General features: G+C 38.3%; 1 protein-coding gene, 1 non-coding gene and 1 pseudogene across 2 annotated transcripts; all 3 read left to right on the top strand.

Annotated features, from left to right (window-relative positions):
• Positions 5,311-7,594, top strand: LOC109238691 (annotated as a pseudogene).
• LOC109230786 lies at positions 11,325-16,174 on the top strand. Its single transcript, XM_019396225.1, has 4 exons — positions 11,325-12,106; positions 14,333-14,533; positions 15,105-15,182; positions 15,267-16,174. The coding sequence occupies exons 1-4, from the start codon at positions 11,594-11,596 to the stop codon at positions 15,990-15,992; spliced, it is 1,518 nt and encodes a 505-aa protein (XP_019251770.1). The 5' UTR covers positions 11,325-11,593; the 3' UTR covers positions 15,993-16,174.
• On the top strand, positions 18,683-18,756 carry TRNAV-AAC. Its single transcript has one exon. It is a non-coding gene; the product is annotated as a tRNA-Val (tRNA).

The following is a 26,758-nucleotide window of genomic DNA, read 5'->3' as shown; positions in this document are numbered from 1 at the left end:
GTACTACTATTTGCGAAGTTGTTGAATTTTATAATCTCAAGCAAAAAGTATTGTGTATGTCTTTTGATAATGCTTCTAACAATAATGCAGCAATTTTAATATTAAAACTGTATTTGCAACCACCACTTGACGAAATTTTTCACGTTAGGTGTGCATGTCATGTTTATAATTTAATTGTTAAAAGTGGCCTTGATTTATTTTCAACCGATTTACCTAATTGGTGTTGTTTTAAATCCTTCTCTTAAGATGTCTGATTGTCACCAATTAATCAATGCATTATATACTTACATGGAGATTGGACCAACTGAAACCCCAAATATATATGTTTATATGAACAAGCTAAATGATTCTTTACAACAATTATATAATTATTATGCAAATATAATTGATGATGCTGCTCTTAATGTAGCCAATGTTAATCCCACTATACATTGTACCACTTCGACTACTGTGGATGATGAAGAAGACCTTGATAGTTTTAATATTTTTTCTACATTTTCTAATACTCAGACCAGTAGCAGGAACATTGATGAACTTCAATTCTACTTGCAAAAGCAAAAAGAGCCTCGCACAAAGGAATTTTCACCGTTGGGATGGTGGCATGAGAATGGAAAGCAATTTCCTGTTCTTTCCGCTATGGCTCGGGACGTGCTGAATGTGCCAATTTCAACTGTTGCATCAGAGAGTGCATTTAGCCAAGCAAGATAACAACTTGGAGACACCCGTCACTCACTGGGAAGCAATGCTTTGGAAGTTTTAGTATGTTTCAGAGATTGAATTAGATCGGAACGAAGAAATCAAGGACGTGAAGATGTTGATAGCCCAGAAGACGAGGAACTTGGAGATATATTGACACATGGTAACCCATATGAATTTAACACTCAGAAGAAGGCCACTAAGTTCATATTGCTTATGACAAACTTACTAAGGAAATGCAAAACCTTTGAATTTACTCTTTTTTCGTTAATTTACTTGTTAAATGTAAATCTTTCAATTTGTAAGTTTGAATTTTGAAAAATAAATGTAGCACTTGAAATTTATAAGTACAATTTTTCCCATCTTCATTGTATTCTTTATATTTTTACTTTATATTAATATAACTTACAATAGTTATACAAAATACAAAAAAAAAATTAAAAATTACACTAACCCGGCCCGGACCCTTGTACCCGTAACCCGTACTGTTCATTTTTTACCCGGATGAACCCGAACTCGTTAAGTCCGGTAACCCCTAACCCGTAACCGGCCCAGTTTCCAACCCATACGTTTCCAAATATTTCCTACCCAGCCCGGTCCGGCCCACCCGTTAGACACCCATAGTGTGCCAAGGCACTATGTCAGTATCAGAATATGCCATTAGATTCAGTGATTTGGCTAGACATGTACCTGCTTTGGTCGCTACAGTTAGAGAGCGTGTCCGTAGATTCATTGAGGGGATCAGGCATGATATTCGGTTCAGCATGGCTCGGGAGTTTGAGTTGTAGTCGGATGTTTCATTTCAATAGGTGGTAGGGATCGCTCTCCGATTGGAGGGCATGTGGGCCCGGGAGAGAGTGGACAGGAAGGGCCAGGAGAGAGAGGACATACGAGGTCAGGAGAGAGAGGACAGGGAGGCTAGGAGGCCTCGTAGACTGGAGAGATCAACTGGTCCTTATTTTGGAAGTAATGTACGGCATGGTAGAGGTTATGTGGGTCAGTCAGTTCAGTTTGCACTTCAGGCTTCGAACTGTGTTTCAGGTACTCATGGGTTTCAGAGTACATATACCGCACAGTCCCTACAACCATGTCAGTAGAGGGGTTGCTTTGAGTGTGGATATACCAGCCACACGGTGAGAGGTTGTCCCAGACTCCGGACAGATGTGTCACATCAGAGTATTCAGGCGAGTAGAGGGCGCCCAAGAGAGGGAGGCCCGGCCCGTTGATGTGTTTCATATAGTAGGCTTGAGCCGCTGCACCAGATGATGTCATACATGTATGCTTTTGATTTGTTACAGAGGGGAACCATTCATATTCTTTTCGTTTTTGCTTATCGGGGTGAGTTCCCTTATTTGTTGCTTCGTTTATGGGTGAGTTTCATGATTAGTACTCTGCTTATGTGTTTACCCCTGTTGGGAGATTCTATGAGTGGTAGCCTGTGTCTTTCGTTTATTTTTATTCATTATTGAGAGTTACGAGGCTAGAATTGAATTCATGTTGTCCATTATGGTAGGTTTTGATGTGATTCCTGAGTAATTTGGTTACTATTTGTAATTTGGATGATCTACTGGGGTGAGAGTTCAGTAAGTATTGTGATCTTATTGGCAGAATTGAGTTAGTGCAAGGTTTCAATTGGTATGATGTGTATTCGACTTGTGATTCAGAGTTGAGGGTGAGAACCTCACGATTCCATGTGATTTGATATGTTTGAGCTGGGCTGCATGCCGCGGTGGAAGTTATATCAAGATGAGATCCTTGTGATTTGTTCATATACTTTAATTTTTCCTTTTAAATTGATTCGTAGGATGTTACTGATAGAGAGTTGTGCCTGCCGGGCTTGTTTGATATTTCTCTTATGTGTTTCTCCTTACATGTTCAGTCATTTTTGTTATGTGCTTCCTGAGTTTTAGCTTGCGTGTTGTGTGCCCGAAGACGTTAGTTATGACTTGTTGATCCAGGCGTATAGTTATGAGGTCTTCGTGTTTCTTGCATCATTGTCAGCATTATGGAAGTTTGAAAGAAGGTTCTAACGGATATGAGGCTAATTGCTTGTGCTGGATTTGATTACGGGAAGCTATTGTGATCAGAACTTATATTATGGGCCTATGTGTGATGTGTCATGTTGTGTGGTTGTACTCTATAGGTGTAGGCATAAGTGGTTGCAGCTAGTTGAGACGGATACCGGTGTGTATTTAGAATCCAGTCTTTTGAAGACGAGCGGATGATGGAAATATTGACTCTAAGGCTTATTGATATTGGTGGAAGGGATAAATTACAGTTGAGATGGTGTCGTTAGGCTTATGTGGATTGAGGTGACGTGGGGTCACCCACGGGTGTATGTTGGATGTGTGCGTTCAGTGATTTGACGGCTTCGAGGCGATTTTTGGCACGTTCGAGGACGCGCGTTTATTTAAGAGGGGGAGGATGTAATGACCCGGCCGGTTGTTTTGAGAATTTAAGTCCCGTTCGGCGGCATAAGGTCTTGAGCAGCTTCGTATTATGCTTATTGACTTGCGTGCGTGGTCGAGTTCAGTTACCAGATGATTCGGAGTCAAATCGGAAGAAAAATTCTAGTTTTGGAAGTTTAAGCGGTAAGAGTTGACCGCAATTTGACTTTTGTGTAAGCGGCTCCGGAATGGGTTTTGGATGACCTCAACAGCTTCACATGGTGATTTTACACTTAGGCGTGCGTCCGAATTTAGATTTGGAGGTCCGTAGGGTAATTTGAAGCATTTCAGCAAAAGTTGAAGTTTGGAAGGTGGAGAGGTTTGACTAATAGTTGAATTTTGTGATATCTGGGTCGGAATGCAATTCTTGGAACAGCTCCGTTATGTCATTTGGGACTTGCTTGCAAAATTTATCGCCATTCCGGGTTGATTTGATAGGCTGCGTCACGAGTTTTAGAAGTTGGAAGATTTGAAAGTTCATAAGTTCGATTCTTGGTACGATTCATAATTTTGACGTTATTTGATGTGATTTGAGGCCTCGAGTAGGTTCGTGTTGTGTTATGGGACATGTTGGTATGTTCGAACGAGGTCTCGATTAGCTTGGGTGAGTGTCAGATAGGTTTAGGTTGTGTTGCGCTTGTTTTTTATGCTTCGTCGTCGTTTCTTCAAGCATAAATGGTACCACATTAAGCAAATAAGCTCCAAATTCAGTTTTTATTGAACCATTAGATCCGTATCGTAATTACGGAGCCATAAAAAAATGAATCGTCGAATTTGGACATCGTATGTGGGAGTTATGCTCATTTTCGTTTCAAGGAGACTGCTCGTTTCTAGTGTGCTCGCAAATACTGTTGCGTGTGCAGGCAACAACTTTACAGCTGGGGAGTTGACTTGTACAATCACCACGGGAACTGGTAGCTATCTGTTCCCTCTACTGTTCCTTTGACTCTGTAGAGTTGAACCATCTCCCCGACTGGAGACTGTTGATCTTAAGTTCTTGAGGATGTGTAACAGGTTCCTTTTCTAGTTGAGTAATTAGAATGGAAATGTATATAGTAGTGTAGAATCTTCTAGAATCAGTTACGTAGTTGGATAATTAGTTTAAGTGGTTGGTTAGTTAGCTGATACTCTATATATGTATGTATGAGAATACACAGTACATATGGGTGAATAGAATTTTCATTTCATTCCTCTCTTCCAATATTTCTCTCTCTACATTTCATTCCAGAATCTTCTCTACCGAGTTAGGGTTCACCATTTACCCCAAAATCAACATGGTATCAGAGCAATTGATTGCGATTGCGAGTCCACAGCATTGATTCTGGGAGACTCTGTTATTTCTATAATCCAATTGATAGGTGAGCTGCAAAATGGAGATTCAACAATGGCGGCAAAGACACATTTGGACCATAACCATCCGCTGTTCCTTCATCCTACAGATAGGACTGGAGCTCCGATAATTTCGATTCACTTGACTGGTTCTGACAATTACATCACTTGGAGTCGAGCGATGGAAATCCAGCTGCTTAGGAAGAACAAGCTAGGGTTAGTCGATGGGACTCTAGAAAAAGGGGATTTTGATACAGCACTAGGTCATCAGTGGGATCGATGTAACGCTATCGTCTTAGGATGGATCATGAGCTCAGTATTGAAGGAATTGATAACAGGGATTGTATATGCGAAGAATGCTAGAGCTGTTTGGGAAGATCTGAGAGAACGATTTGATAAGGTAAACACCTCACGAGTGTATCAGCTGCATAAAGCAATAGCTATAATTACTCAAGGAACTGATAGTGTATCAGTGTATTTTTCAAAACTTCGAAATCTCTGGGATGAGTTTGACAACATGGTGACACCTCCATGTGATTGTGCGAAGTCTAAGAACTTCATTGAATTTATGCAAAAACAGAAGGTCTTACAGTTTTTGATGGGATTGAATGAAACCTATGAACAAGCTAGAAGCCAAATCCTGATGACTAGCCCTACACCAAGCATTAATAAGGCATATTCAATGCTGGTTGAGAGGGAAAGTGAAAGATCAATGGCCAATATCATGACAGCAGGGGATGCAAATGACTCTGCAGCCCTTTTAGCTGTTAAAGGTAATACGCATAAGAACTATCCAAGACCAAAGAGGAACTGGAATGTGTAGTGTGACTATTATAAAATGAAAGGCCATACGAAGGAAGGATGCTACAAGATTATTGGATATCCTGCAAGTTTCAAAGGAAAGAAGAAAATGAACATTGCATATAATGCTTGTGCTGAAAACAATCATCCAAATGTAATTGTAGGAAATGAAGGAGGCATTTGTCAACCTGAGGGAGTTAACAAAGGAGTGATGGCCAGAACACCACAATTGACTACAGAGCAGTATGATCAGATCACGAAGATGCTGAATCTGAATGCTAATCGAGAACAGCAACAGGAAGACACAACCAACATGGCAGGTAATGCTTATTCATTTCTTGTTGATATAGCAAAAGCATACTGGATAATAGACACGGGAGAGACTCATCACATGGTTGCTGACATAAGACTGTTGAATAATGTTAAAGCAGTTAATACCAAAGATACTAAGAAGGTTAATCTACTAAACTTGGAAGTAGTACATATGACACATATTGGGAATTGCAGAGTCACAGGAACAAGGGAAATCAAGGATGTACTGTTTTTACCTGATTTCCAATATAATCTTATGTTAGTGTCTAAGGTGACAAGGGATCTTAAATGTCTAGTTGCATTCTACCCTGACTTTTGCCTGTTCCAGGACCTCTTCAAGGGGGAGGTGAATGTGATTGGTAGAGAGAAAGATGGACTTTATCTACTGGTACCACAATTAAATAAAGCAACTGGAACAGAATCAAGGGAAGTCACAAAAGGATTAACAACACAAGGAAATAAAGAAGAAATGAAGGTGTGGCACAAAAGGTTGGGGCATGCATCAGGAAGAGCTTTGGAGAAACTGCTAGGTCACAACTTAGAGATGTTCAAATCTGTAATTGATAGATGTGATGTATGTCCATTAGCCAAACATCACAGGTTACCTTTTCCTTTAAGTACTAATAGGGAAAATAAGGTGTTTCAATTGTTGCACTTGGATGTCTGGGGACCGTATAATACACCAACCTTTGATGGAAATTAGTACTTCTTAACGATAGTAGATGACTATTCTCGTGTAACATGGATTTTTCTGCTGAAATTTAAATCAGATGTCATCATAGTACTTAGAGATTTTCTTAAAAGGATAGCAACACAGTTTACTGCAGTGGTTCAGACAATAAGGTCTGATAATGGAGGGGAGTTTGTGAACTTAGAAATGCAAGATTTGCTTAAATCCTTAGGAGTCATACATCAAAGAACCTTTACCTACACATCCCAACAAAATGGGGTAGCAGAGAGAAAGCACAGGCACCTCCTTGAAGTTGCAAGGTCACTCAAATTTCAAGGTCATATTCCTATCAGGTTTTGGGGACATTGCATACTAGCTGCAGCTTATGTGATCAATAGACTACCATTAGTAGCTCTTGAAGGCAAATCTCCTTATGAGGTATTTTTTTCATAAAAAACCTTCTATAAGTCATTTGAAGACTTTGGGATGTTTATGCTTTGCTGCTGCCTTGCCAAGGGGAGATAAGTTTGGAAGCAGAGCAATTAGAGCAGTGTTTATGGGGTATTCCAGTGTAACCAAAGGTTACATTCTATATGATCTGGAGAAACATCTGTTTTTTATGAACAGAGATGTCATTTTTAGAGAGGACACCTTTCCATTTCAGTTACAGGATACAGAGATGAATCAAACAATGGATCATTTCCTTGTAAGTGATGATGATCATTTGCCATCAGAAGGCTCAGTACCAGCATGTTCACCCATATTGGAATCCACTCCAGGAAGCATATCTGAAGTTGATCTAGTGATAATGACAGAAGCAGCTCCTGTCACTGAAGTTCCACAGGATAATTCAACCTTAGGGGGAATTCCGGAGAATGAAGCCTTGCAACATATGCATGCATCTGCAGAGTCAGCTGATCATAATGAAGACATACAGAACATTCCTGATATAGATGAATCAATAATGCCAACTGACAATCTTGAGCAGGTTTTGCCATCCACAAGTAGCATTGACAATGCAATTCCTCTTAGAAGATCTCAAAGAGGATCCAAAGAGCCAGTGTGGATGACAGACTATGTTACTCAGAAGTCATCTACCAATTCAGTTTTATATCCTATTGAGAATGTTATCAGCTATGACAGGCTGTCCTCATCTCATCACACCTACCTTGGAGCTTTCTCAGCAGTCACGGAACCTCAAAGTTTCCAGCAGGCATCTCAAGATAAGAGATGGGTTGAAGCTATGCAGACTGAAATTCAAGCTCTTCAGGAGAGCAACACTTGGGAACTAGTTAAGCTGCCACCAGGAAAGAGACCTATAGAATGCAACTGGGTCTAAAAAATGAAGCTTAAAAGAGATGGTCAGATAGAGAGGTTCAAAGCTAGACTAGTAGCTAAAGGGTATAACCAAAGGGAGGGGTTAGACTACAATGAGACATTCTCCCCAGTGGTTAAAATAGCTACTGTCAGGACTGTTCTATCTCTTGCTGCTGTCAACAATAGGTTCGTTCATCAGCTAGATGTCTATAATGCTTTCCTCCATGATGAAGTCTATATGGAGCTTCCACAGGGTTTTACAAGTCAGGGGGAGCAGGGTATGGTTTGCAGACTTGTTAAATCCCTTTATGGACTTAAGCAAGCTAGTAGAAAATGGAACCTCAAGCTAATAGAGGCACTTCTGCATTCTGGTTTTCTTCAGAGCAGCCTAGATCACTCTTTGTTCATCAAACAACAAGGGTCAGACATTGTAGTAATTCTAGTCTATGTGGATGATATGTTAGTAACAGGTAGCAGTTTATATCTGACTGAAGCCACCAAGAACTCTTTGCACCAAGAATTCAAGATTAAAGACTTGGGAGAATTGAAGTTCTTCCTTGGAATGGATTTCAACAGATCAAAGAGGGTATACTGATCAACCAAAGAAAATATGCTTTGGAGATAATCTCTGAGTTAGGGCTCACAGGTGCTAAGCCAGCATGGACTCCTCTAGAGCCAAACGCAAAGCTAACCGTGCCAGAATTTGATAAACTGACAAAAGCTGTGAATGATACTTTGTTAGCTGGCAGTGGACAATATCAAAGGCTCATTGGAAAGCTATTGTATCTGACATTAACAAGGCCAGATATAGCATTCTTAGTACAAACACTAAGCCAGTTCTTACAAAGTCCTAAGAAGTCTCATTGGGGTGCAGCAATGGGAGTGGTAAGATATATTAAAAGAGAGCCAGGAATGGGGATTCTATTAAGCAGCAGCAACAACAACAAGTTAAGTGTATACTGTGATGCTGAATGGGCTTCATGTCCCAATACAAGGAAGTCAGTATCAGGTTTTCTGGTGAAATATGGAAGTTCCTTGATCTCATAGAAGTCAAAGAAGCAGAACATAGTGTCAAGAAGTTCAGCTGAAGCTGAATATAGAAGCATGGCAAGCGCAATATCAAAAGTAGTATGGTTGACAGCACTGCTAGAGGAGCTGGGGACAAATGTAGAATTACCAATTAAGGTGTACAGTGATAGCAGGGCTGCTTTGCAAATTGCAGCCAACCCAGTATTCCATGAAAGAACGAAACACATAGAAATAGATTGTAAACTTTATCAGAAAAAAGATTCAGGAGGGCTTGATAAAGACAGAACATGTGGGAACTAGAGATCAAGAAGCTAACATTCTAACGAAAGGATTAGGAAGACAACAACATGAATATCTCGTAAGCAAGCTAGGTGTGCTGAACATTTTTGCACCACCTAGCTTGAGGGGGAGTAATGAGAATGGAAATGTATATAGTAGTGTAGGATCTTCTAGAATCAGTTACGTAGTTGGATAATTAGTTTAAGTGGTTGGTTAGTTAGCTGATACTCGATATATGTATGTATGAGAATACACTGTACAAATGAGTGAATAGAATTTTCATTTCATTCCTCTCTTCCAATATTTCTCTCTCTATATTTCATTCCAGAATCTTCTCTGCCGAGTTAAGGTTCACCATTTACCCTAACAATAAGTTTGTTAGATCATCAAAACATAACAGAGATACACATATAACCTATCAGTTCCATATTAAGAAACAATTTACCTTTATGCAATGATTTAGAGTCACACAAAATATATGTGCCTCATTTGCATCACAAGTTCAAAAGTCTTCTCTTTTTTCTTAAACTCCGCATTCATTCTCACAAAAATTAAAACGGAGGGAGTATATCTTAATCTGTTATAGTTTAACTAGATACTGTAGAATAATTAAGTACTCCATATAATATTAATTAGATAATTAGAAGTATAAAATTGGTCAACCTAAGGTCAATGAAGGTACCCCTAACATAAAAAATTTCAAAGAGGCAAGTAACCGTAATTACTCCGTACACGGGAAAAGGGTTTAGAGTTGCAACCTATGGTTAATAATGCTATGCTCCTTTTCCTCTAGCATTAGTATATATAATATAAAACATGTCGCAATTCTTGAACCTTAGCTTCGACCTTTCACTATGTCATTTCTTTAATATTCCTTCCTTAAATTTTTTTGGTCAAATGGGGATAGAGTCTCTTCGACCTGCGTATACACCAATAGTAGTTATGTGAAGATTCTCATATTTTTAGGTCACCTAAACATGAAGGTGTCGGTTAGGGCCTATATTCTAGGTTTAGTGACTTGGTATAAAAAGGGTAGGTTTATCTGTTGCAACCAATCAAGTTACAGAAGTGAATCCAAAATTTTAATTTTATAGGTGCAAGATTTCGATTTTAACCGGTGAAATCATAACCTTGCTTGAATTGTGGATTCATAGCTCGAAATTTTCAGCAATTCTAATGAATTTTATACTAAAAATTCACGTCAAGGATAAAAGCCATGGGTTCAATTGAACCCATATATGAACTATCGAATCCGCCCATAAGTGACTCTACGCGCACAAAACAACAACAAACTTAGTGAATTTTTATAAGTGTGGTATGGGAAGGGTAAGATATACGCAACCTTACCACTATCCTAAAAGGATAAATATGCCATTTTCAATAAACCATCAGTTAAAGAAAAGATGATAAGAAGTAATAGCGAGTTATACTACACGCATAACTATTTTTTTATATATTCAACAAGTTACACTATTCGTATTTAGATTATAAGAATTTTTCTAATAATCTAGTTGGTTGGTTACTTAAATTTTTATCATATTTGTAAGGATTCGATTTCTCACCTTATAATTTTCTCTCCCATTTTCTTGTTCGCCATCCCTTATGTATAAAAAAGAATATGTAAACTATCAGGGGCGGCTCAAGCACATGTGTAGCCTAAAATCAAAGTTTAATATGAGGCATAAAAAGATTGTTGAACACTTGAACTAATGAAATCCTAGAGAAAGAAGGTGAGTAATGAAATCTTGGATCGAAGAAAGAAGATGAATAAAAATATCAAAGAAAAAGACAAAAAAATATATGGGTTTTTGGAATATGAAGAGATTAGGGGAAAAAAATTAACTTGGACAAGTTAAGGAAGAAAAATAAATTTTTTACGCGTTATCTAATAAAAGAGTAAAAAGTTAAATTTCAAATTAACTTAAATTGAAACGTTGAAGAACAATTCAACTACCCATTTTTTTTAGTAAGTCAAAAGATTACTTTATTTATATATCTAAAAAGTTTTATTTTCTTTATATGAAAAAATCTACTTTTTGTATTAAAAAATACTAAATATTATTATTTTTTAAATACATATAAACCTATTATTTCTAAAAATGGAGCCCCCGAAATTTGGGGGCCTAAGGCACCAGTCTTACTTGTGATAATAGTAGAGCTGGCAATGTAAACTATTGGTCTAAGGACTCGTTTGGTACGAGAGACAAAGAATAATTAATCTCGAGACTAAATTTAAGATGAATTTATCCAATGTTTGAGTTGTAGAAAATTGCGATATAATTAATCCCGGTATTAGTTATTCCGGAATAGTAATATTTTCTTTATCCCCATAAAAAAATGGAATAACTAATTCCGGAATAACTAATCTTGTGATAACTTATTTCCAACTGGGAGTTTTTATTAGCGTATCTAGTTGACTAGGGCAATTTGGTCATTCAATTATATAGTACCCAGCATTGGAGTAAATATTACTTCCACTGTTCACAATAAATTAACAGTTTCTAATCCCAAGTAGAACTAGTACACAGTCCTTAGCACATTATTTTGGACTTCTCTCCTATTTTATTTCTCACAAATCTCGCATCTTCTCCCACGTCTCCTTCTTCCTCCTTCCCTTTCACTCCTTTAACTCACTCTCTTCACCTCCATTTCTCTGCAACAAAAAGGAAGAAAAAAATGTTCTTTTTAATACCAAAACTTTTAGTTTAACTAAATGGGCAAAGCATCTAAATGGTTTAGAGGGCTTCTTGGCCTTAAGAAAAACGACCCATCATCTTCTTCCTCTACCCAAAATAATCAGACAAACCCCACTAAGCCCACTAAGAAAAAATGGAGCTTTGTTAAATCTTACAGAGAAAAAGATTCTTCTTTTATTAAACCTGCTGATAATAAATCGAATTATGGTGTCTCAACCGACGCCATTGGCAGTGTTGATCCGACTAAGCGTGCGATTGCGGTGGCGGAAGCAACTGCTGTTGTGGCGGAAGCTGCTATCGCCGCCGCTCAAGCTGCTGCTGCGGTGGTGAAACTCACTAGTAGCGGTAGAGGTACTTCTACTAGTAACGGTGCTAGTGGTCATGGTGCTGCTGTGATGACGTGGAATGGTGTTGCTGTCAGCTCCTCCTCCGCCTCCTCTGCGGCGGTTGTTAACAGAAGTGGCGCAGTCTCCGGCAGCCGTGAAGATTGGGCCGCCGTCGTCATACAATCACATTTCCGGGCTTATCTGGTTAGTTATTACTATATATATTACATTCGGTTTTAACTTTTATATACAATAACAAATTTAAACAAGACTAAGCTAATACATGAACGCTGTACAATTTTTTTTTTTTAATTATTGTCATTGTAGTTTAGCATAATGATACTAGTAGGTTAGAACCTATTTTAAATAGATTTAAATTATACTATATCAATAATGTAATAAATCTTTTACATCAGTGTTATTTAACACTATCAGTGCATAAAGTTTTCTTGATAATTATCTTATAAATCATATGATATTGCAAATAAGGTTATGCTCTGAGTACATATAGCTTAAGCTCTAAAAAATTTCTTTTAACACGTTGGACATGCCTTAATTTTCAAGGTTACTAATTAATGCACATTTTTAAATAAACTAATGCCGTAAAAGTTCTTCTTTTTACTTTGATATTGAGTAAAAACGACGTAGTAGTGGGTGCCGAAGGTTCTGTTGTATAGCAAATGTTGTTTTCTAATGTCCTCTTTTGATGTGCCTTTCCGTTATGAACAGACAGACGTAGCTTAAACAGTAACCAATATATTGTATAGTTTCCAGTGTTCTATTATGCATATTTTTTCCTATTAAAAAAGGGAATCTTATTTGTTTTGTGGGGTAGGGGGGTTAAGGGGGTGGGTGGGTTAAGAGTTAGAACATGGTGAAGGGGAAAGTATGAACCGTGTGGACCTGAAAATCTAAAAATGGAAATAGTGTGGTTAGGTTGTAGTTTTCTAGATTCATTTAATTTAAGGAATGGGCTAAAGTGTACTTTTTTGCAAAAATTTAATGAAACAAATTTGTGTATTCCAAGATGGGTAGTTTCCTAGTCTGTCTGTCTCTTGTTTCTTTTCTTTCTTTTAACTTTGATCATATTTTTGTACGTTAGTGCAACTGTGGTGTTTACTGTTACAGCCAGCAGCTAAGGTCACAGGCACTGTTTTATGATGGTAATGTTGCATGTATTTGGTAATGTAGTACTCTTTTGTTTGTTATATGATGGAAAATGTGAACTAGATTAAATAATAAAATCAAAAGGTAAAATGTAGAATTAGAATAGGAAAATTAGTGTGAAGTTCGTCCCGACTTTGGTCTAGTGGTAAGAGTGCAAAACTTAATGTATTGGATAAGTGTCATGTTACCAGTTTCAGTCATGCTTACAAAAGTATGTGATTTAAGCAGAGAAGTGTAGATGGACGGGTTCATCATCCACCAACTTTCGAACCGTATGTCAATGACTCTCTTGGTTAACAAAAACACCAACATACCTAGTGTAATCTCACATTGTGGGGTCCGGGGAGGGTAAAGTGTACGCAAACCTTACTCTTATTTTGTAGGGGGTAGAGAGGCTGTTTCCGAAAGACCCTCGGCTCAAGAATGTCAACCACTCTCTTGGTTAAAAATTTTTCTTAATGGGAATATGCATCTCTATATGGTTAAGTCATTAATGAACATGCTTTGTTTTGGTGAGTTTTAATCCTTGTTCTTTTATTTGCTTTCCATTTTTGGATATTTTGAGCCCCTTGTAGATGATGACTAGAACCTGAAATTTTCTCTACTTTTGTTAGGCAATGAGATGTTCTTAGTATTAATATCTCTCAATTAATAGAGCTAAGTGTTAGGTAACTTATGTCAGTATAGTTCAACATCATAATTTCTGTGCCCTGAGGCAAAGGTTTAATATTATGAAAGTTCAGCTGTTTTTATGGACCACTTGGTTAATTAGTTGATAATCCAATAGCTGAAATTTTGTGCTAGTATTTTTGTTCCCTCCATTTCCAAGAGGATTATATATAGAGGAAAAATAGAAGAGAACTTTTCTGTAGTACAATTGCTTTGGCTTTAGAGAGTTGAAGTCAGAAGCTTTTATGGTTACTTTTCCTTTCTTTATTAGAAGATTTGGTGAATAGTCATATGTCCTAATCTTCTGAAATGTCAGACTACACTTTAGAAGATGACTTGAGGGGTGTGAAAATGAAGTTTTAAGGCGCCATCACCTTTGAAAATTTCATGCATTTTTGTGCTATGGCCCATACAATAAAACATCATCTAAAACTAGTGCATTTGATACTGATATTAAGTTGTTTCGTTTGGTACAACCTGAATTTAATGTCACCTGACAGTAGGTCTTGTCGCTGTTATACCTTTTGATTGCTAATTAATTACGCGTAACGCGTATTAGTTTACTAAGTTAATTTTTTGTTATGTAATTTGAAGTCGAGGAGAGCTTTACGAGCGTTGAAGGGGCTTGTGAAGCTTCAGGCATTGGTGAGAGGTCACATTGTGAGGCAACAAACTGCTGATTATCTACGGCAAATGCAAGCAATGATCAGAGCTCAGTCGAGGGCTCGTGCTGGGCGATCTCAGGTCTCGGGATCCCCACATTCGAGCACCAAATCTGTTCAGTTTCTTCATGCTGTAAGTGAAAAGATTTTCCTTCCCTCCAACTGTTTAAATTTGAGGAGTATTCTTATTTTCTTAAAACCTCCTATGCTAAAGTAGTAAAGTTTCAGTCTTCAATAGTAGAAGTTATACTTTGATAAAGACTATTCTTCATACTTTAAGCATCCAACTGGAGTCCCCACACCTTTTTCTCATCTATTGTAAAAAGATGGCACTCCTTTTTTCCTGATATAGAAGTCACTCTTTTTGGAAAGTGGATAAGCAAGTCATGTGACACTAACATTCTTTGACATATTGGTGAAATTTCTAAGCATTTCATGTGGGGATTTCTTAAAAAATGAGTTAATTATAATAATGTTTGTAATTCAACAACAACAACAACCCAGTGAGATCCCACATGTGGGATCTGGGGAGGGTAGTGTGTACGCAGACCTTACCCCTACTCCGGAGGAATAGAGAGGCTGTTAATTATAATAATGTTCGTAATTAACATAAGTAATTTTTCCTTAACAGATTATGTTGTCCTAACCTGTGTTACTTTGCTCTGATATGCCTATGGTTGACCAAACGTGTCGATGACTTGTAGGGTCCTACAACTCCTGAGAAATTCGAGCATGTTATCCGTGCAAGGAGCATGAAGCATGATGAAACATTTATGCTCAAGGTATTGGCTGAGTATTTTATGTTTTGGGAAATGTGGCAACTATTTCTATTATTCACGACTTAACGTCAAGTAAAAATATTGCAGAGGAACAGCTCGAAATCAAATTGGAAGGTGATTGATTCGGAAAAGGCACGAATTAGACCCCAAGGATCTTCTGCAAGAACCAATTCTTTTGATGATGAAAAAAGTGACAAGATCCTCGAAATAGATACTGGGAAACCGTATGCCACGCCTAAACAAAGGAACCTCTTCCACTCCTCTCATCTTAGCTTGAATTCTGACCAATACAGCTATAGCTTAACAACATCAAAGGAATCAACAGCTCATCAAACAGTTCCAAGTCCATCGTCCTGTGGAAATCAACCCCTGAGCCCGTTGAAGTTCAACGAAGAACTCGAGGAAGCCTGCTTCTGCACTGCTGATAATAGCCCTCAGTTTTACTTGGCTTCTTCAAAAGGCGGTAGTACAAAGAGAGGGCCGTTTACTCCAACTAAGAGCGACGGTTCAAGAAGCTGCTTGAGTGGTTACTCTGATCATCCTAACTACATGTCTTACACCGAGTCAGCCAAGGCTAAGGTACGTTCAATGAGTGCACCAAAACAAAGGCCACATTACGAGAGATCAAGCTCAATAAATAGGTACTCGATTCACGGGTACAGTGAGTCAAGAACCAACTCACAAAAGGGTTCCTTTGATGCCAGTTTCACTGGTAAAGCTTATCCTGGTTCTGGTCGATTGGACCGGCTTGGAATGCCTGTTATTAGGGCAGATCCATCTGGATTCAGTGGTGGTCTTCGGCACAGATATTAAGCTAATTGTAGTTGAAGTTTTCTGTTTAATTCTATAACTGTTCATCGACTCTGATTATGCTAACTTATGTAGCTAATTAATTATGAAATATCCTAATGTCTTACCATAGGCATTTTCCTTGTTGGAACCACGGTGCTAATGTGAAGCAATTTATGTTTAGTTCTAAATCTTACTTGGAAAAAGATGCAATATCTTGGTTATAGCTTTAACTCTATTTCTTGGCTGCTTGGCCCTTTCCCGAACTCTGCGTAATTGGGGATGTTTTATGCGCCGGGATGCTCTTTTATTTGTTTGTAAATTAGTGTAAATCAAAATGACTTTTCTCTAAAAATCAGTCCGTCTGCCCTTCAATCACCTTTTACAAAATATATTTATATTTCAATTTTTTTTTTTGGGATTTTGAATGATTCAACCCTCCAACTAGGGGTATTCATGGTTCGGTTTGGATCGGTTTTTTCCTAAAAAGAAACCAAACCAAGTAAGTCGGTTTTTCAAATATTAGAATCAAACCAAACCAATTAAGTCGGTTTTTCTCGATTCGGTTTATGTCGGTTTTTCGGTTATTTGTCGGTTTTTTCTTAAATATAAGACATACACTACCAAACACATATTCCGGCGACCACATCTATCAAATCAATTGCCCTTTGAGAAATCTAGTATTTACCAAGATATATTGATGATAATTGAATCAAAAAGTGATGAATAATTTAAGGACTCAATTAAAAATATATTATTTTTAACACAAAATGGATTCTTACACTAAACAAAAGAAAACTACCAATCAAACTAATGTAAAGGTAAAGAACTATATTAAAAGTGCAAACTATTAACATTTACCATAAATTTTTTGAAACTTTGTATAACAATATATATATATATAGGTGTAATAATAAATTTGAAATAACTACTCCTATAGTCGGTTTGGTTCGGTTTCTTTCTGATTATAACCAAAATCAAACCAAATTTGATCGGTTTTTAAAATTCAAAACCAAAACCAAACCAAACAAAAAAGTATTGGTTTTTCTGGTCGGTTTGGTTTGGTTTTCGGTATGGTTCGATTTTTCGAATTTTTATGAATACCCCTACCTCCAACAATGAACTGAATTCAACACTGGCTGGCACCAGCCCATTTAAGCATATCTTCCATTTTCCCAGGAAGATCTTTGTTTTTGTAATTTAAAACATCAGATTTGTGGGGCCCGCATAATTAACAATTTTTGAAGAGATAAGGGTTTGTTTTGGGACCATGGATGTACTTTGGCGTAGACGTGTTCTCAATCTTTGATTAAGACTTCTTATTTTCACTCTGCATTGTGTTAATTCCAGCTTTGGCTCTATATATAATCTTGACGACTGCCATATTATACTTTTTGTTATGTTTTGCATAACTTTTGTGCACCGACAATATGTATATTTTTTATATCATCAAGTTAAGCTGACCTACAACAATAGATAACTTCTCACAATAATCTGATATCATAACTCAGCCAAGGGCGAAACTACATTATCCTAAGGATTGTCAATTGACCACCATTCGTCGAAAAATTACACTACGTATATAGGTAAAATATTAGACTTTAGAGGTATATAGCATATATTGAACATCTTTTGTCGGAGAATTTTGTCTACTTCTTTCAAGTTTGAACACCCGTAGAAAAATTCCTAGCTTCGTCATTGCAATTAGCTATATCCAGTTAAATTATACTTAATAGTGTAAAATCCGCCAACATAAGTTATATATCCTTTTGGCATTAGGGTGGTATTTTTTTATGTCACACTAATGGGAAAAACAGCGGATGGAGCTGCTCCTCCCTTTAATTAGAGATTCGGGTTCGAGCTTTGGGTCTGGAATTTTTTTTGGTAGGGAGCATTTATCCTGAATGGGTCCCTATCCGACGCGAAAACGAATAGACTCCAATGCGGATAGTGAACATCGGATGATAAAAAAAAAAAAAGGGTAAAACAGAAAGTAGGAGAAAGTCCTTGTTGTAGTTAATGTCGGACAGATAAAATGTTCATTTGCCGGTCTGTTTACGCTCCTTTGCTGTTAATTCTATGTTGTAAAAGAACCATGAACCAATCAATTATCATGGCTTTTCAGCCTCTCTTAGTAGTAAATTAAATGTCCGCTTTTATTTTGTCAACCAACAACTATGAATTTTAAAATTTTGAATTTTTCTGTACTTAGTGCATTAGATGATCTAGACTTGACACTTGAGTTGAATTTGAGTAGCTAAGGTCTTTAATGTCTTTTAGATGTATAGGCTCAAATTATTGCTTGCAAAGAACATCAATAGGGAACATAATCTTCACATATTAAATACTAAATTTGCATTCTATTGTAGACAAACATGTTCATTAGACTTTTAAATTGCAATAACAATGGTGAATAATTGAATGGACAACACTATCATAATGTAGTGATTGGGTGGCAGCTAAAAAGTCATACTCACACGTCTTAAAATTCTACTATATAATTCTTCGTTCTTGTCTTTATTATTATCTTGTTGAATTCTATTTGTTTATTGAGTAACTTTAGGTTAGTGATGAAGAACCCTGTCTGTAATCTGTATAGCATACGGTATTTTGTTTTATGTCCATCATATCTAAAACATAGACCAAATCTTAAAGGAGCTAAAGTATTTTTCTATAAATGTGATTTATGTTAATAACACAAAGAGAAACAAGAAGGTGTCGTGGTGTAGTTGGTTATCACGTCAGTCTAACACACTGAAGGTCTCCGGTTCAAGTCCGGGCGACGCCATCTGCGTGCGTTTAAAGCATTTTTATTTCTTGTTTCTTAATATTTCTGTATCCATTTTGTAGTTTTGTTATAAGAAATTATTTCCATGGTTTTGAGTATTACCTAGAGAATTTGTCCGCACTTCGCAATTATAATAATTATCATATAATTTAATTATTATAAATTTAATCCAAAACAGAGGGAACATTAGTTTAGTTATATATTATATTTAGATATATGAATGTATTATATGCATTTGAATTTGTTCTTTTGACTAAATAGTAAAATATTTAATAAAAATGAAGTGAAAAGTAAAAAAACTAAAAATAGAAAAGAAAATCGCTCTACTATGCTTTCTTTTATTGATCTTCTTTTTCTTTCCTTGTCAATTCCCAAATGTCTCTGATATTTTTCTTTTCTTTTTCTCTGAATTCCTATCTTATACTGTCTCTACAAACCATTTTTTCTTTCCTTTCCTTTTCTACAATTGCTATTTTAGTTTGCCTCGCTAGATTTAGCATTTTAGCAATATACTATTCAAAAACCTTACAGATGGGAAGACTTTTTTTCTTTTTTGTACCACGTTCAATCCAATTCTTGGAGTTACTATATATACAAAACCTGAAATAAAAGAATTGAAAAGAATTAAAATTGTTACACTTTTAATTGGACAGGATAAGAGAAAAATGCCAAAAAAAGTGATAAAAAATAATTGGTCATTTTAGTTCTAAAGAAGTACTACATTAATATCTGTATGTCAGATACAAATTGTATTCTTCACACACTGACCAATAATCTGTTAGTAAAATCCAGCAAAATAAAAAAAAAAAAACCTTCAGTATCATGTATTTTCTACTCTCCCCCCCCTCCCCCCCCAAAAAAAAATCAAAAAGTTGTAACACCAAAGTCACCATTGCAGCACCATGATCCATATATAACACACAAAAATAAAACAACAAAAATGACTTGAAAATAGAAGTGGCATACGAACTACAAAAATAATGAAAATTGATAGAAAAGATTGCCATAATTAATCATGTATCATTAAATAAAAGCTTGCCAAATTTCTCACCAGCTCTTGGAAATTGATAGAAAGATAATTTTAATATTATCATCAACATCACCTTAGTTATCACGATCCTAAAACGGACCCGATCGTGATGGCGCCTATCGTGAAACTAGGCCAGCCGACACAAACCTCAAAACCAACCAGACATTTATAATAAGTCATTTTAAGTCATTAATTAGCTAAAATCCCACAATATAAGTTAAAATAAACAGTGCGGAAATATAGCTCAGCCTGGTATCGGGGTGTCACCAGTCATGAGCAACTACAACTCGTCTCGGAATAAGAAAGGACAACATAGTCTAAAAACAGATGCTAATACAAAGCTGAATAAGATAGGAAGGAGAAGCACTGGGCTACATACGCCAAGCAGCTACCTAGTCAACTCCGGAGACCCGCTGGAAGGCTAATCAGCACTCGCTATCGCGACCCGAGACTCCTGGATCTGCACACAAGGTGCAGGGAGTAATGTGAGTACGCCAACTCAGTAAGTAATAAAAGTAAAGGCAGCTGAGCAGTAAGAAAACACGTAAACCACGTCATAACGCTACAACAAAACAGTATAAGTCCAAAAAATGCAGTAAAGCAATCAAACTCGTAAAAACAACTCAGTTTAGTAAAACCTTTTAAAACATCTTTCAATAGTTTCAAACGAGTGATGAAAACAATGATTAAAAGGATAGAAACGTAAACAGCCCCTTGGGCAAAACAAGTACCATAAATCGCCCTCGGGCATAATATCAGCAGAACCAGCCCCTCGGGCTACCTCACAGTCACTCGTAATCAGCCCCTCGGGCAACAACATGAAATAACAACAGCCCCTCGGGCAATATCACATCACACACACTGGGTACCCGCGCTCACTGGGGGTGTACAAACTCCGGAGGGGCTCCTACAACCCAAGCGCTAACATAAGCCATCTCGTGGCATAACAAATCAGGCCCTCGGCCTCTCATATATCACAAATCAGTACAACCTGCTGCGGCGCGCAGCCCGATCCTATGATATCCTCACAACACAGGCCCTCGGCCTCACTCAGTCAGAACTCACTCAAACTCCTCGGGCTAACAGTAAAACAGGTACTCGGCTCAAAATATTATTTATTAAATCAAAAGGAGTAAATAAAATGCGAGTTATGAAATCAGTGAAAAGATAGCATGACCGAGTGTAAATATTATCAAACAGTGAGGAAACAGTAGTAAAAAGATCCTAAGGTTCCAAACTGTCGGCACAAGGCCCAAACACGTCATTCAGCCCCAAACATAGGTAATAATTTTCAAAACACAATAATATTAAACAGTGTTCAATCAAATACGCGACTTAACAGTCGTACGGGACGGACCAAGTCACAATCCCCAACGGTGCACGACCCCACGCTCATCATCTAGCGTGTGTGTCACCTCAAAATAGCACAACGATGTGAAATCCGGGTTTTCTTACCCTCAGGACAACATTTACAATCATTACTTACCTCAATCCGGTCCAAACTCTAGCCCGCGATGCCTTTGCCTCTCGAATCGGCCTCAACTCGTCCCGAATCTATTCAAAATCAGAATCATAACATCAAAATAGGCTAAAGGAACAAAGCCCACGCAAAATAACCAAATTGCATCAAAAATCCCGAAATTGGCCAAACCCGACCTCCGGGCCCACGTCTCGGATTTCGATAAAAATCACCTCATAGAATCCTTATCCTCCCACGAGTCTATACATATCAAGAACATCAAAATCGGACCCCAAATGGCCCCTCAAATTCCCAATTTACACTCTCCAATATCAAGCCCTAATCCCCCAAATTTAACCCTTATTTTCCATTAATTTCAAGCCTAATCAGTGAAATAATACCATAGAATCGAGTATTGAGTTCAAATATCTTACCTCCAAGCGTTTCCCTTCGATTCCCTCTTCAATCCCTCTCAAAAAGCTTCAAACCCGGCCAACAATGGTGAGAAATGGCCTAAAATTCGCGAAGATGGCTATTTAAACATTCTGCCCAGGGATTTAAATTCCTTAATCGCGATCGCGGAAAGAACCTCGCGATCACGAAGAACAACTTTTCTGGCTCCCGTTGACATGTGATTTTTGACCCTCCCCGAAATTTTACCCATTTTTAGCGTGTAAATATTTAATGTAGGCCTAATATAGCTATTTCAACTATTTTTGACTTCTTTACTTTATTTTATTATCTGAAATGAAAATTACAAAAAAAAAAAAAAAATTTTAGTTTATGTATTTGTCATAAATTTGAAAGAATGCAAAAAATAGTACCCTATTTTTATCTTTATATAATTTCGAAAATACAAAAAATAGTTTCATGTTTAGTTTAATTAATTAGGATTAGTTTTGACATGGTATAGTATTTCTATCTTATTTTTAAAAGGTATTGTGTAGTCTAGGGACCCTTCTAGACTCTTCTTTAGGACAAAAAAAATAAATAAAAAGACCCTAAGGACTTAACACAAAAAGCCTAGGGACTAATTGGCAAAATACACAAAATATAACCCTAATCCCTACCCCTATATAATAGTACCTACACCCTATACAAAAAAGAGGGAGAGACTCTAGACTAGAGACAGCCGCAATACACCATACAAGGATCTCCCCTCACGACTTCTTCTTCTTCAGCTGAAGAACCAAAAATAACAGACGATATACACAAAAATACACCTGGAAAAAGGATACAGTAGCGCCGCAATTTCAGCAAGCAAAAACCAAAAAAACAAATGGTTACCTCCACCCCTTGACTTCATCTTCTCCAAGGGACCCCCTTCCCCTACCGTACTGCTTCGTCTTCAACTAAACCAGACGACCACCCAGACTCCATCTTCTTCGTCACCCTCACAACCAACGGCCCTGTGTGCTCTCTTCAACCACACACGGACCCTCATGACCTCACTCTGATTTGGACACACACAAACTTCACCGTCCACTCGCCGGAACTCACACCGACAGACACACGAAATCCAGAACACACACAACACCACGTTCTTCTACTAAGCTGCGTTGGAGTGAGATGCCGGAAACGATTTGAGGTCGTTGTCCAGTTGCCGATTCGAGTTTCGCTGTTGGTTCGCGGTACCAGTTCGATTCTTTGTTGCTGTATTTCATCTTTCCTTTCGATTTCAAAGCAGTGAGACGAGCTATATTGAGGTCTGTCTCCATGTTGTTTCTACTATTTTTTATAGCTTGAAATTTATGTATTTGTTATCATGTTGCCTTAGTAATTGTGATTGGTTATATTTTGAAGCTGATTTCTACTGATTTGCATACCCTTTTATTAAGCTTATTTCAAATGGACACTTAAGTAGATATGTGTAATATCTGTGTTCTATTTAATCACCTTTATAGTCTCAAGTTTCAGTTCTACCATTACCTTGTGTTTATGAAGATTTTGGGATAATTCTGATGACAGAAGAAACGAAATGAGAAAGGTTTTTTTTTTTTTTTTGTTCATTCATGCTTGCTGCGCCAGTTATATGCCCATGTGTAATTTTGCTTGTTTCATATTAATTTAAAAACCATGATATCCCTTTTGGATTCCTTTCCGTTAATGTTGTCCTCATTTTAGTTTATTTTTTTTTTTAGTTTTTGTTTTCCTTATAGTTAGCCTTTCATGTAGTTAGATATGGTTTAATTCATTACGAAATGCCATTGAATCGTGTAGGTGAGCTGTTACCGTCATATGCGTAATAAACAGTGATCCTTTTGCTTAATTGATGTACTAGCTTACTAGTGAAAGAATTCAATAATTTGGCCTATGAATATGAATATTCGTAGTTTGTTTTAAATATGAATATCCGTAGTTTGTTTTAGTTGAGTAAAGCCTTTTAGAATAATTTGGGGTGCGCCATGCCAAATAAAATCTTAAAATGCATGGCCCTCGCTTGTTTAGTATTTTAAATCCTTAGAATTCGAGGCGTGCCATTTAGTTGAATTTCCATGGCCCTTGCAAACTTGAAAGTGCGGAGTTGCTTTAGGCGCGCAATTTTAAATTTACCTTCCTAAACTCGGGTGTGCATTTCATGTGACCCAAATCCAAATCTCAACAATGTTAAATAAAATGTGTCGTGGACCGCGGGTGCATTTCATGTGGCGTGGTTCAAAGACGTGTTTTAGATAACGTTAAATCTTCCTAAAATTAATTAAAAGCGATTAATAAAGTTAAAATTGTACCATAGGCTAAAACATGTATTAAAATCAGATAATAGGCCAATTATAATAATTTAAGCGACCGTGCTAGAACCACGGGATCCGGGGGTGCCTAACACCTTCCCTCGGGTCAACAGAATTCCTTATTCAGAATCTCTGGTTCGCAGACTCCAATTGGGAAGTCGAAATTTTTCCTCGATTTGGGATTCAAAATTAAATCGGTGACTTGGGACACCAAAAGCCAATCTTATCCCAAGTGGCGACTCTAAAAATAAATAAATAATCCCATTTCGAATAATGTCACTTTAAATGGAAAAACTCCCTTATACATTATCCTTTGGGGTAGGTGTAGGAAAAAAGGAGGTGTGACAGCTCCTGAAATAACTTTACAGGAACGCGTCCCTCTCCATGCGAACGCGATGCTCTGCCCCTCACTCCTACGCGATCGCGGACCACTGACCGCGTTCGCGATGAACAAACGCGTGGCCCCAGCTTTGGTCCACTTAAACTTACGCGAATGCGACTTAACCCACACGTTCGCGATGCTTTACCTGAACAACTCCCGCGATCGCAGCCCCAAATACGCGAACGCGAAGAACAACATGGACTGCCTCTACAACTGCTCTACGCGATCGCAAGCCTCCTCACGCGATCGCGAAGAAGAAACTTCTGCAATAGAACTGAAGGAAAATCTGCAACTTTCAAAACAAGAATTTGATCCGTTTAACCACCCGAAACTCACCCGAGGACCTCGGGACCTCAACCAAACATGCCAACGCATCCCATAACATCATTCAGACTTGTTCCAACCTTCGGAACGCTCACAACACATCAAAACATCAAATCATCATCGGATTCAAGCCTAAGAAATTCCAAAATTTCCAAATTCCACTTTCGATCAAAAAGTCTATCAAACCTCGTCCGAATGACCTGAAATTTTGCACACACGTCCCAGATGACACAACGGACCTACTCCAACTTCCTGACCACTATATCAAAATTTCCACTACTAACCGGAAAACGCCAAAATTCCAATTTCGCCAATATAAGCCTAAATCTACCCCGGACCTCCAAAACACATTCCGATCACGCTCCTAAGTCCCAAATCACCTCACGAAGCTATCCGAATCATAAAAACCAAATTCCGAGATCGTTTACTCACAAGTCAACTTCCGGTTGACTTTTCCAACTAAAAGGCCATCTTAAGAGACTAAGTGTCTCATTTCTCTACAAAACCACTCCGAACCCAAACTAACCAACACGATGCGGTGAAATACAGCTGAACAACACATAAAGAAGCAGAAATGGGGGATACAGAGCGGTAACTCATGAAACGACCGGCCGGGTCGTTACATCCTCCCCCTCTTAAACTAACGTTCATCCTCGAACGGGTCAAGAAACATACCTGAAGCCTCAAATAGGTGAGTATATCTGCTCCGCATCTCCCGCTCGGTCTCCCAGGTAGCCTCCTCCACGGGCTGACCTCTCTACTGCACTTTCACTGAAGCTATATCCTTTGATCTCAACTTTTGAACCTGACGCCCCAAAATAGCCACTGCTCCACATCATAAGTCAAATCACCCTCTAACTGAACCGTGCTAAAATCCATAACATGAGGCGGATCGCCAATATACTTCTGGAGCATAGAAACATGAAAGACCGGATGCACACTCGACAAGCTGGGTGGCAAAGCAAGCTCATAAGCCACCTCCCCAATCTTCCGAAGCACCTCAAAAGGCCCAATGAACCGAGGACTCAATTTACCCTTCACCCCAAATCTCATAACACCCTTCATGGGTGAAACCTTCAATAGAACCTTCTCCCCAACCATGTAGGATACATCACGAACCTTCCTGTCAGCATAACTCTTTTGTCTCGACTGCGTTGTACGAAGCCGCTCCTGAATCACCTTCACCTTGTCCAAGGCATCCTGCACCAAGTCTGTCCCCAAAAGCCTAGCCTCACCCGGCTCAAACCAACCAACTGGAGACCTACACCGTCTCCCATACAAAGCCTCATATGGAGCCAGCTGAATACTCGACTGATAACTATTGTTATAAGCAAACTCCGTGAGCGGTAGAAACTGATCCCATGAACCACCAAAATCAATGACACAAGCGCGTAACATGTCCTCCAATATCTGAATAGTGTGCTCGCACTGCCCGTCCGTCTGAGGGTGAAAAGCTGTGCTCAACTCGACCTGAGTACCCAACTCTCTCTGCACGGCCCTCCAAAACTGCAAAGTGAACTGAGTGCCTCTATCTGAAATGATGGAAATCGGAACACCATGCAAGCGAACAATCTCTCGGATATAGATCTCTGCCAACCGTTCTGAAGAATAGGTAGTACAAACAGGAATGAAGTGCGCGGACTTGGTCAGCCGATCCACAATCACCCAAATAACATCGAACTTCTTCAAAGTCCGTGGAAGTCAAACCACAAAATCCATGGTGATCCGCTCCCACTTCCACTCTGGAATATCCATCTGCTGAAGAAAGCCACCTGGTCTCTGATGCTCATATTTCACTTGCTGACAATTGAGACACCGAGCTACAAATCCCACAATATCTTTCTTCATTCTTCTCCACCAATAGTGCTGCCGCAAATCCTGATACATCTTCGCGACACCCGGATGGATGGAATACCGCAAGCTATGGGCCTCCTCCAGAATCAACTCCCGAAGCCCATCCATATTGGGCACGCATATCCGGCCCTGCATCCTCAATACCCCATCTTCACCAATTGTCACGACCCGAATTTTCCACCCTCGGGGAGTCGTGATGGCGCCTACTAGTGAAAGCTAGGCAA

The sequence above is a fragment of the Nicotiana attenuata genome, chromosome 1, assembly GCF_001879085.1.
Source record: "Nicotiana attenuata strain UT chromosome 1, NIATTr2, whole genome shotgun sequence".
In the NCBI taxonomy this organism is placed as follows: Eukaryota; Viridiplantae; Streptophyta; class Magnoliopsida; order Solanales; family Solanaceae; genus Nicotiana; species Nicotiana attenuata.
The sequence above is the reverse complement of the archived record's forward strand: the minus strand, read 5'-3'. Positions and strand labels throughout refer to the sequence as shown.

Bases quoted from the DNA above. Each gene is read 5' to 3' on its own strand.
- LOC109230786 (XM_019396225.1), top strand. From the start codon at position 11,594: ATGGGCAAAGCATCTAAATGGTTTAGAGGGCTTCTTGGCCTTAAGAAA. The intron at 14,534-15,104 runs GTAAGTGAAAAG...GATGACTTGTAG, and splicing joins CTGTTCAGTTTCTTCATGCT to GGTCCTACAACTCCTGAGAA. The intron at 15,183-15,266 runs GTATTGGCTGAG...AAAATATTGCAG, and splicing joins ATGAAACATTTATGCTCAAG to AGGAACAGCTCGAAATCAAA.